This window comes from Amphiprion ocellaris, chromosome 11, assembly GCF_022539595.1.
Source record: "Amphiprion ocellaris isolate individual 3 ecotype Okinawa chromosome 11, ASM2253959v1, whole genome shotgun sequence".
Taxonomy (NCBI): domain Eukaryota; kingdom Metazoa; phylum Chordata; class Actinopteri; family Pomacentridae; genus Amphiprion; species Amphiprion ocellaris.
This window is the reverse complement of record NC_072776.1, coordinates 12,451,754-12,462,771: the sequence shown is the minus strand read 5'-3', so window position 1 is coordinate 12,462,771 and position 11,018 is coordinate 12,451,754. Positions and strand designations below refer to the sequence as shown.

Sequence of the window (11,018 nt, the reverse complement as noted above, 5' to 3'; positions counted from 1 at the left end):
TTAAATAGACTTGAAAAGAAGTGTTATTCAGCAAAAGTCAGTGTGGAATTCTTCTTTTTTTATTATTATTAATTATTCCGTTTTGTTTACATCAGATCCTTTGAGATGGAATGAAAACACATTAACAACACAAAAATGTGCAGCATGAAAAGCACAGCATTTCTTGACATCTGCATCAATTGCAGGGGCAAATTCAATTGAAACCAACTCGACAAATCTCCTTGAATTCAGCCAAATGTTCTATGTGACAAAAACAACATACAATTCACTGAACCAGGGCACAGCAAAGCTTCAGGTAATGCGGCTAAAAACAGAGCATTTTAGTATAAATATAAGTACAATACCTTCCTGACTCATGGTTGTGTGAGAGAAAGAATACTGGTGCTTAATGGTTTCGTAATGCTCACTGAGTTCAAGGGCATTACTCACAGGTTCATTCCTCCATTCCATTTCATTACAAGTCAGCCTGGGCTTCTATCTCGTCCACACTGCTAATTGCCTTCTCCCACCTCCCACCATGGACAAGAAAAGGGAAGCAATTTTATGCAGCACATAGCAATCAATAGCAATTAGGTGCATCCCTGACTAATCCCATTGAAAATGGCATCTTGGGAGATAGCCAGTAGAAGACCTTTAAAAGCACAAATACCTGCAAAAGTTTTGCTTTTTCTTCACAGCGGGTGCCAGCACTGTGACGGAACAATTAATTGCTCTGTTTTCCTATTCTACACTTTATATTGAATTTCCATCAATCCTTTTCAGGACCCACCATCTGCTTTTGTGTCAAACAGACATTTTCAATTAGATAATTATCTTTTCCTGGTAAATCCATGCATATTATGTAATGTGATTTTTCTCTAAAACCACTCAGATGTTGCAGCATCCAAAAAAAATGATTTCAGCGTGGTACATATATGACACAAAACAAAATGCCAGATGAAGTTTGTGCAACAGATGAAAGCTCTTAAACCGAGTTGATCAACAGACAGAAGGTTCTTGCATTGGCAGTGAAGCAGATTTTATACTGGAGGGTTGTGAAGAGGGAGCAAATTGCAATCTAATTTCAGTCAATCTAATTTCCCACCATCACCTACGGTCATGAGTTTCCTTTACAGGCTAGCTGGGCTCACCCTCTGAGATAGGGCGAGAAGTCTGGAGCAGAAGTACTGCTCCATCACATTAAAAGGTCAGTCAGTTAAAGTGGTTTGGGGCATCTCATTAGGATTATTCCCAGATGCTTCCCTGTGGAGGTTTTCCAGGCAAGTAAAACTCAATGAAGACCCCAGTGCAGACCCAGAACATGTTGGAGGGATTATATACCACACACAGTCTGGCCTGGAAATGCTTTGAGCTTCCACAGAAAGAGCTGAAGGACATCGGTGAGGCAAGAGGCATCTGAAATGCCTCACAGCCTGCAGCTACTGTGACCCTTGCTTAGACAAGTGGCTGACACCAGATGGATGGTGTTCTTTAAACTGCAATGAAGTGGAAAAAAACCCCAGCATAACGGTGTGGCATAAAGTCATCAGACACGTCAACTAGCCGAGATACCTTGTCTAGTCACCTTACTGTTACAAAATATTAGATATAGCTTTAAATTCAAATAAGCACTTTTTGATTATTATGCATTTGGGTTATACTTGTGGCTCCTAACTGTTTCAACTTGTTACCCCCTAAAATGATTTTGTGTTAACTTGTAAACTCTTGTCGCTGGACTGTAAGTAAGAGACAATTTCACAAAATGCTCTTTTTTTTAATTTCTCCTATTGTGTAATTTAAATAATTTTAACAGGTCAGGTAACGTACACCCATCCAACCTCATACAATAAAGTTGTTGTTTTTTTTTAAAGCCTCCCAAAAACAAAAAATTGTGTAGCAGAATTTTATTTTCTGTTGCTTCTGTCCATTTAATCATGTTGCTACATTTTGTGCCTCTCTGAAGCATTTAATTATGGGTTTATACATAAAATTGTAGTAATGTAGGATCAATCTTGGATAACAAACGTAAAGATCGTCATTCTAAATTTACATTTTAAGCAAAAAGTATTCAAATGAAGGTAAATTATTGCTTTATTTTTCTATATGTGATTTCTTTCAAGTTAATCACCACAGGAATGACGATGTTTAAGGGTAAGTGAAATATTGCTAAAAAAATATTATTTGTTATAGTAAGGGAAAAAGAAAAGGTTTAAACCAACATTTGAGGGTCTGCCACTGGGAGGAGGCGGAAGGCTGCAATGCAGTTGATGATCCAGGTGGAGGGAGCTGACCACACCTTGCCTCGTCTAACCACTGCAGGCTTGTGAGGGCCCTGGGGGTCAAAGATGACGTATTGGGTGCAGAGGGCCTGGTCAGAGCCCGGCAGGGCGTGGTAGGCTGCAGCGCTCAGGGTTTGTGTCACGTCGCTGTCTGGCTTCGGCTGCCGGCTCAGGAGCTGACCTCCTCCCTCCCGGATCAGCCTGGTGAGCTCGTCTTTGGCGGGAGCCTTAAAGGAGCCGAGCAGGAAGAAGAAACAGCCATCGAAGAGCGGCGGAAGCTACAAAACAAAATGAAACTCGTACATTAGTGAGAACTTTGGTGATATTCTCATTGCTTGATGAGCTCCCTGGTTCAAACTAGTACTTTCTTGCATATCAAAAGCCTATCTGAAAGGACCTGTTATCTATCATCTTCAAAAAAACAAAACACGTTCACTCACTCAGTGCCAGGCTGAAACTTCAACCCTTGAAATGTCAGTGGGAGAATAATTAAGGTCCCCTCTTTTGTTTCCGATGAAAATAAACTCGGAATACTATTCTTTGTCACTAAATCTAGGCAAGTGTCTGCGGAGATGCTTTGTTTTTACTTCTTTGCTGCAGAGCCAGAAGACATTTTTATAAGCACCATTCTCCAGACAAACACTGAACCACTTAGCATTGCTGTTTAAAGCAGCAATGAATTATGCCACCGGAGACTGTTCTATTCACAGCATCAATGAAGTCAACTGTTGTGGCGCGTAAATTATGGAGGACTAAAAGTGCCAAAATTAAATAAATAAATACATCATTAAATAATTAATTAAATATGTCATTAATTAATTAAAATTGGAATTAAATATTTCATTAATTAATTAAAATTGGAATTAAATATGTCATTAATTAATTAAAATTGGAATTAAATACTTAAATGTGTTATTAAATAAATATATCATTAAATAATTAAATATGTCATTAATTAGTTAAAATTGGAATTAAATATGTCATTAATTAATTAAAATTGGAATTAAATACATAAATGTGTTATTAAATATGTCATTAATTTATTAAAATAACAATTATTTTAAGTAAAAAACATATTTCATTATTTCACGATTTAATTAATTATTTCATGGTCCTTGTGTTGCAGTGGATCATGAATTAATTTTATCTGTCAACCTCGCCCGTCAAAGTCGGTGGGCGGATCCTAACACCTGATTGGTTACCCTGCACATCAAGTCAAGGCAAATCGATTCCAGATAATGGATTGACGCAGAGCTTGTGAACACATTCCGATACACTGGGTGGCGCTATTCACCTCTACGTTGGTTTGGATACTCAATAAAACAAAACTTTATTAGCAACCGCTAAAGACTCGGTCCTCTTTCCCAAATGTTGATACATGCGGTGCAAGACAAATTTTCCTTTAGCATTTCCTTTAGCATCTACTCGGCGCGCCACGGCTCGTCTCGGTTTAGTTGTTTTTCCATTACATTGAGAACCACCTCATCGTGGGTGGAGTCGTCATAGCACGGCGGTCCGAAAGTCCCTTACCGTCATTTCTGTGCGACACAAACGCAATGCAACAATGTACATGGAGGCGATAGTACACCTGCTGCTCGGTCTGTGGCTTTCTGTCAGATTCAGAGTAATAGAAGAGTCGGAGAAAGCTGAGAGCGACGAGTCGAAACACTGAGGAGACACACAGGAGAGTTTGGGAGGCGATAAAGCAGTATCAAGCCGAAGACAAGAGGATATGAACGAGACGACATATGAGGGTAAGCTAATGCTAGTTCGCTAGCTATCGTGTATCAGTCCTGTGAACGACCCTGTAATGGCTGCAGTTTGTCACTATTAGGTATTAAAATATGTATGCTGTGTATGTGTTTCAGATGCTCTCTGATGAGACTTCATGGGATTTACCTGAAGCAGCAGCACATGAGCCTGCAGTGGCACAAGGTGTAGAGGAGGAGGACAGAGATGTACAGGATGCACTGATGCACTACGTGTCATGCAAAGTTATTCTTCTTGTTATACTTCTGTTTTTCGGTCCCCGGACCGCTATTGTTTTCTTTAATGCAATTCTGACAATAAACTTTTGTAGATGTGTCTATACTATTGTTTGTTTGTGAAGGTTAGCAAGATTAAATAAAAAATTAAACGCCAAAACATTAAAACAGCTGTTTTAAGAAAATTCCAGTTTGATAAATCAGTATTGCTTTGGTGTAATTCAGTCACCGGAATTATGCACCATAAAGGAGTTTGTGTTAAAACATGTTAAATCCCATTAAACACAAATACATTATTAGGGAATATAGAATTGTTTGGTTCAGACTGTTGACTCTTTTTCTACCAGTGTCTTAACAGACAAAATGAGAAGTTATGATGCAATCACATAAGTCACAAAATAGTTTATTAGTCAGCAGCAAAATCAAAACTATTTACAATGTGCAAAGTACAAACTGTGGTGGGCCTCTCCTACAGTGGAGGACTAAAAGTAAAACTATATACAACTACAGGTGCTGGTCATATAATTAGAATATCATGAAAAAAGTTGTTCATTATTTCAGTAATTCCATTCAAAAAGTGAAACTTGTATATTATACTCATTCATTACACAGACTGATATATTTCAAATGTTTATTTCTCTTAAACTTTGATGATTATACCTGAATACTAACAAAAATCTCAAATTTGGTATCTCTGAAAATTAGAATATTGTAGAAAGGTTCAATATTGAAGACACCTCTAATCAGCTAATTAACTCAAAACACCTGCAAAGGCCTTTATATGGTCTCTCAGCCTAGTTCTGTAGGCTACACAATCATGGGGAAGACTGCTGACCTGACAGTTGTCCAAAAGACAAGCTTTTTCATGATATTCTAATTATATGACCAGCACTTGTAAATCTCAAGTCTATGGGAGGTGGACTCGCTCACACTCGCCGGCTGCCCACTGCCTACCCAGCTACCCCAGCACACCCAGGAATGACTGGTTGAAGGCAGTATTCTGGGCCATCTCCTCCCGCTGCAAGGCCGCTTCATTCTCTCTTGCCTCGCTGAGGAGCAACCAGATGTTCTCATCATGCTGGGCATGACTCCACTCCTCCTCAGCCTGCATCTCCACAAGTACGCTAGGAAGGTCCAGTTTTCTGTGGCCCCCTTTCCTCTTGCCTAGACCAAAGACAGAAAAGTGATCAGAGTCAGCTTTAATGGCCAAGTAAGTACACAATATACACGGAATTTGGTTTCGGCTGTTGGTGTCATCCTAGGAATATGGAAGAGAATAATAAAAAATAAACTATAGAAAGAGGAACAGGGAGGAAAAAGAAATAGTAGTAAAATAGAACACAATATAAACAGAAATGTACAGCTAGACTGGAATGTATGAACACATTAGCAAAATGGTAATTGCTATAAACACAGTAGTGGTGATTTTTGTGTACAGGGCTCTGTAGTCCAAATGTCCAGGGTGAGTGGGGTCTCTGATGATGTTTTCTGCAGTCCGTACTATGGGCTGTAGTCTGTTTCTGTCCTGCTGTGTGGTTGATCCAGAGGTGCACAGGACAGATCGGATGACTGCAGTGTAGAACTGGATCAACAGCTCATGTGGCAGGCCATGTCTCCTCAGCTGTTGTAGGAAATACATCCTCTGCTGAGCCTTTTTCAGGAGGTCCTGAGAGATTGTAGTCCCCAGGAGCTGGAAGGACTCCACAGCTATGATGTGATGTGTTTAGCCACCCGTCCATCCATTTTCAATCATGATCATGTCTTTGATACTTTAATAAACTTCTGGCACTCTTCGCTTTAACCAAAGCACAAGCAGTAACTCCTCCACCACAAACAAAAACGACGTGGTGTGAACTTCATTTCATCCTGTGCACATTTTGGAGTTGCTAAGAAGAGCTGTGTTTTCTCATTTTTATGTATATTTTCATTCAGTTTCACAGCTACCTAGTGACTATAAGAAGAATGGTTGCAATACTACACTGCACCAGAACGTAAATTAATTAGAGTGACTTACTTGTTAAGTCAATGGAAAATAAATGCAGCTGCATGTGTTCTGTTTATGTGTCACTGCAGCTACATGTAGCTTTCATCAGGCGTTCCTGAGCTGGCTGCTGCACAGTTTGCATTTACACCTGCCTGAATTCTTGGTCGTTGGTCTCACTGTTCTGATCATGCTTGCAGGCATTTACACCTGTAGTAATAATAATAATGCGAAAATCAACCATGCTCTCTGTTTACCGTGTCTTACCGGTGATAAGACGGTGCTGTTGACAGGGTCGGTGTCGAAGCTGGTGCTGGAGAGGAGCTGCTGCTGGTGGTGGAGAGGAGACAGGGCAGCCGGGGGCTCCGCGACGGAGGTGGAGTAGGCTTCGCATGTGGAAAGGGATTCTTGAACAGAAATAAACACTCACTCTAAGTACAAGAAAAACACGGCATGCTGACTGAAGTATTAGCTTCTGAGAGCTAAACGTTAGAAACAGCAGCACGAAATACAAGCAGAGCACGGAGTTAGCGCCGATGGCTAACTAGCTATCTTATTGTCTGCTCCAGGAGACAACGACGTTACTTTCTAAAAATACTTGTTTGCTTAAAAGAAGCTTGCCACCAATGGAATAAATGATGTATAAGTTTCTTGAAGTCACAAAACACTCACCGTTCTCGAACGTCTCCAACAATGCAGCGGCTGAGTCTCCCTCCTGTTGCTCGCCGGTGCGGTGCCAGTAAATAGCTTCCATTAAACCTCTTCCAACACCTCCTGGTTGACCCACGCCGGCCGTTGTGGTCCTGGGTGGACCGATAGTCACTTTTGAGCTTTTTCAGCTTCTCCCTACACTGCTTCTGTCCTCTTTATATACAGTCTACTGTATATGTGAGCGGCCATCCGCTCAGAGACCTCCTGATAAACTTTCTCCGTCCAGCTCTCTCTGTATTCTTTGGTCCACCACCAAAGACAAAGTCTCGACCTCTTCATTCACCCACGGTACAGGTCTGGCTGTCACATTAAAATTATGAAGAACAGAGAGTTTCGTGAAGAGCAATGCACACCGTCGCTGTTTACAGTCATTTTTTAATGCAGGATTTTGTTTTCGTGCTGAAGTTGCTCTGTGTCGTCACTCCCTGTCCAATCAGTGGCCTGCACTATGTAAACGCCACATTATCGGCTCATCTCAGCTCGCTGGGAACCTCAGCCGAGAAGGTGCTGAAAATTAGTCCGTATGGAAACGCTCGCTAACAAAGATGAGACGAGCCGTACCGTGCCGAGTAGATGCTTGTGGAATCGCGGCTAAACAAAGACGAGCGGAGCCGTGCCGCGCCGAGTAGGTCCTAAAGGAAAAGCGCTCGACACTCCGAGCATCGCTGCAATTTGACAGGCTGGTAATCCACAAAGAACGTGATGTTCCAGAACTTCCCTCGGTATGCCAAACGCCCTGGTCCCTGTGTGTGCTCCTGTTGCACCCTGGTACCAGAAAACCGGCGGAGTACTTCCTCTAAATTTGCAGTCACTCTACGGTCAACATCTTGGTCGGAAAGTGCGGAAATAACTTCAACAACTTCAATAAATTCCTCTGCTTTACACGCTACATGCTCGCGGTCAGCAGGTCCTGCTTCCACATACTCTGCAAGGTCTAAAAGATCTCTCACCAACTCTCTAGAAAGTTCACAGCGACTCTCCCTCTACACAGCCACCATGTTTAGAAAGACTTCTACTTCCGGTTTCAAGGCAGACAAAAGCAGTGGATTAGACTAGATTCACGTTAGTCCCGCCCACGGACTTTGACGGGCGAGGTTGACAGATAAAATTAATTCATGATCCACTGCAACACAAGGACCATGAAATAATTAATTAAATCGTGAAATAATGAAATATGTTTTTTACTTAAAATAATTGTTATTTTAATAAATTAATGACATATTTAATAACACATTTATGTATTTAATTCCAATTTTAATTAATTAATGACATATTTAATTCCAATTTTAACTAATTAATGACATATTTAATTATTTAATGATATATTTATTTAATAACACATTTAAGTATTTAATTCCAATTTTAATTAATTAATGACATATTTAATTCCAATTTTAATTAATTAATGAAATATTTAATTCCAATTTTAATTAATTAATGACATATTTAATTAATTATTTAATGATGTATTTATTTATTTAATTTTGGCACTTTTAGTCCTCCATAGTAAATTAGCTCTCTCAAGAGTTTCTAGTAAGAAGGTTCTTTGACTATACTTTGGCTGAATTTCACTTTCACTGGTGTGTGTATGTGTGTTTGTATCTCCTTATGATTATGATTGAAATTCTCATTGTTTTTCAAGACTGAACATTTATCCTGCATAAGAGGGAAGAAAATTTCGAATCCACAAGAGAACATGATTATTATCATGGCTGTCTATCCAGGATCATCTCAACAACTAGCTCTATATACTACTCTGCTTCTCAATCTTTGCATTGGCACCATCCTTCAGGGAACAAACAGTTAATCACTTTAGCATGTACAGTGACTATAAGCGTATTTACTATTTGTTCAGATAATGTTGTTTTGCTGCACTGCATCTTAAAGAGGCTAATGATTCTTTAATGTCAAACTGTAATCAAATGTGCACAAATTAGACACCTTTAGCAGCAAGCAGAGCCACATGAGTGTGTTAGGTTTGTATCAGCTCTGCCATCTAGGCAACGCGGTGCCCTCATTCTCCGTAAAATGGCACAAGCTCTGTCAAGTTTCACGTCGATTGGCGAGTCAGCTGCAATTTTGAAGCCTTATCGAAACTGTCTTGTTTAGACTGAGGTCATGACTTTGACTTGGCCACTGTTGGACATTTATGTTGCTTTTGAGGTTATTTCTGTGTAATTTAAGCTTCACTTTGAGATGATGCCTTACTGATCTTTTTCACTCTGTTCTTCTGTGTCCATTGCAAGCGGTCGGCAACACAACCAAAAATATGCAGTATACAACAGATGTGAGTATACAGCTGTATAATATCAATTAAATGTCAAATGATTCTAGAGTGTCTCACCTTACAGTAATTGCATTGCTTGTAGGCTGAACAGTAGGGCATTTTCTATCATGTAAAATGTAAAAATGAAGTTTAAATTTACATACCTCGCCCAGTAATGCTTTTCTTTTTTTTCTTTGGAAACTTGTGTTATTTTGGTGGTTTTCTCTGAAGGGCTATCATGCTACAATATTCCTTTTCTACAAAACTACTGTAGACTGGAAGTCATCTTGACAGCAAGTATTTTGGTTTATCGAATGACAACCATGGTGTCACCTATAAATGTCGCCTCCCCACGATCTTTTGTACTCATGCAGCCCCATACCATTACGTTCCCACCTCATTGGTACACTGTCAGGACTACGCATTAACTGTGGTCAGATTCACATTAAACACACACCGAATCTGAGGTGAATACATTTATTTTGAAGATGATCCAACCAAAGAATGTATTCCCAATTCATCAGACTACTTTTAATGTCCTTTAGCAAAGTTTCACCTTGTACCTTTGTACCAAACTGCAGGAAAACGTGTGTTTGATTAAACGGAACCCATACCAGCGGACTGTCATTAACAACTGCCACAGGGTTAAAGACCATGTGCAACTATGTTTCAACTGATCTGATCCTTTTCCATCACTGTGAAGTCTCACAATCATATTTTTCAGTTTGTTTGGCAATTATTTTTCTGTCAAGCACATATGCAGACATGTTGCTAAGTTCTGGTGTTCAGAGGTCATTTTGTACCCATGATCATGCAGTTAGGCTAATTGGAATTCACAGCTCTATTCAGTTTTGTTTCAAGGATCACAGGTTCTCAAACTCGAGTTAGTGATCGTACATGTATTCACTTTTGTTACACTAAGCTTCAAAATCTATTCCTGTATTTTGAATATAATCTTCCTCAAGCGTTTGTTTTTTATTGTTGATGAGAAGAAACACTCTACTTACCAACTTAAAAAATAGTAGTTGGGTGCATAACGGGGAAGAAAGTATTCCTTCAACTCAGTTGAGATCGATTTGCATTTAGGAGCTTTAAAATACACTATTTTGTTTTGATTACTGCCAAAAAAAAGAGCAATTACATCGTGATTTATGATTTCAAAACACAAAAAATAAACAGAAGCATGTGCCACAGCTTGGAAAAAATGAAATTTTCCCAAGGACAATTGATACTCTTCAGTTTCATGTCTTTGTTTGTGTGCTTCTCGCTTACCAAGCTACATCTGTTGATGCGACTGCGCTGGGGGCCTTCTCCTGCTTCATGCTCAGCTTCAGGCATCCATTGCCCTGCCTGCAGACATGCCTCCACCCCTGGCATCAAAGAGAGAGAATGAAAAAAATAAATTAAAGCTACAGCTAATTATGCTGACTTGAAAGAGTGTGACAAGGCAATTGAGAACAGAGGATGACAACGCTCATGTCTGCTTCAAGTTGGACGATTTCAAGTATTGGCAAAGCTGCGGTTGTTGACAGAGAAAGATGCCCACAGCATGATAGAGTTAATGATGCAACCCTCGTTTTAAGTATTAAGCAGAATTCGAGCTTCGTCTCCTTCTGTCTCCTGAGGTTTTACGGAGTCAAATTGGAACTGTGTGACAGCCAGCATCCCGGCATTTTTTGAGTTAGAGAAGAAGCTTTTGTTCTAAATCCTTAAGAAGAGCTTCTCGAAAGACAGAGAAGTTTTGTTTTTTTTTTTTAAAGTAAAGGCAGATAAGAAAAAAACTGCACATTTTAATGACCTCTCACTGTCACAGATAA

At 39.7% G+C, this 11,018-nt stretch overlaps 1 protein-coding gene and 1 long non-coding RNA gene across 2 annotated transcripts in view; one reads left to right on the top strand and one right to left on the bottom strand.

Moving 5' to 3' along the window:
* Positions 1-37: 37 nt before the first annotated feature.
* bard1 (BRCA1 associated RING domain 1) overlaps positions 38-11,018 on the bottom strand; it is a 32,149-nt gene continuing 21,168 nt past the window's right edge. Inside the window, exons 10-11 of the mRNA XM_035951219.2 lie at positions 10,474-10,571; positions 38-2,536 (exon numbers count right to left, since the gene is read on the bottom strand). Coding sequence (XP_035807112.2) covers positions 2,189-2,536; positions 10,474-10,571 — 446 coding nt within the window. The 3' untranslated portion in view covers positions 38-2,188. The remainder of the gene's footprint in view (positions 2,537-10,473; positions 10,572-11,018) is intronic.
* LOC129350055 (uncharacterized) lies at positions 3,085-4,347 on the top strand. Its single transcript, XR_008603269.1, has 2 exons — positions 3,085-4,012; positions 4,127-4,347. It is a non-coding gene; the product is annotated as an uncharacterized LOC129350055 (long non-coding RNA).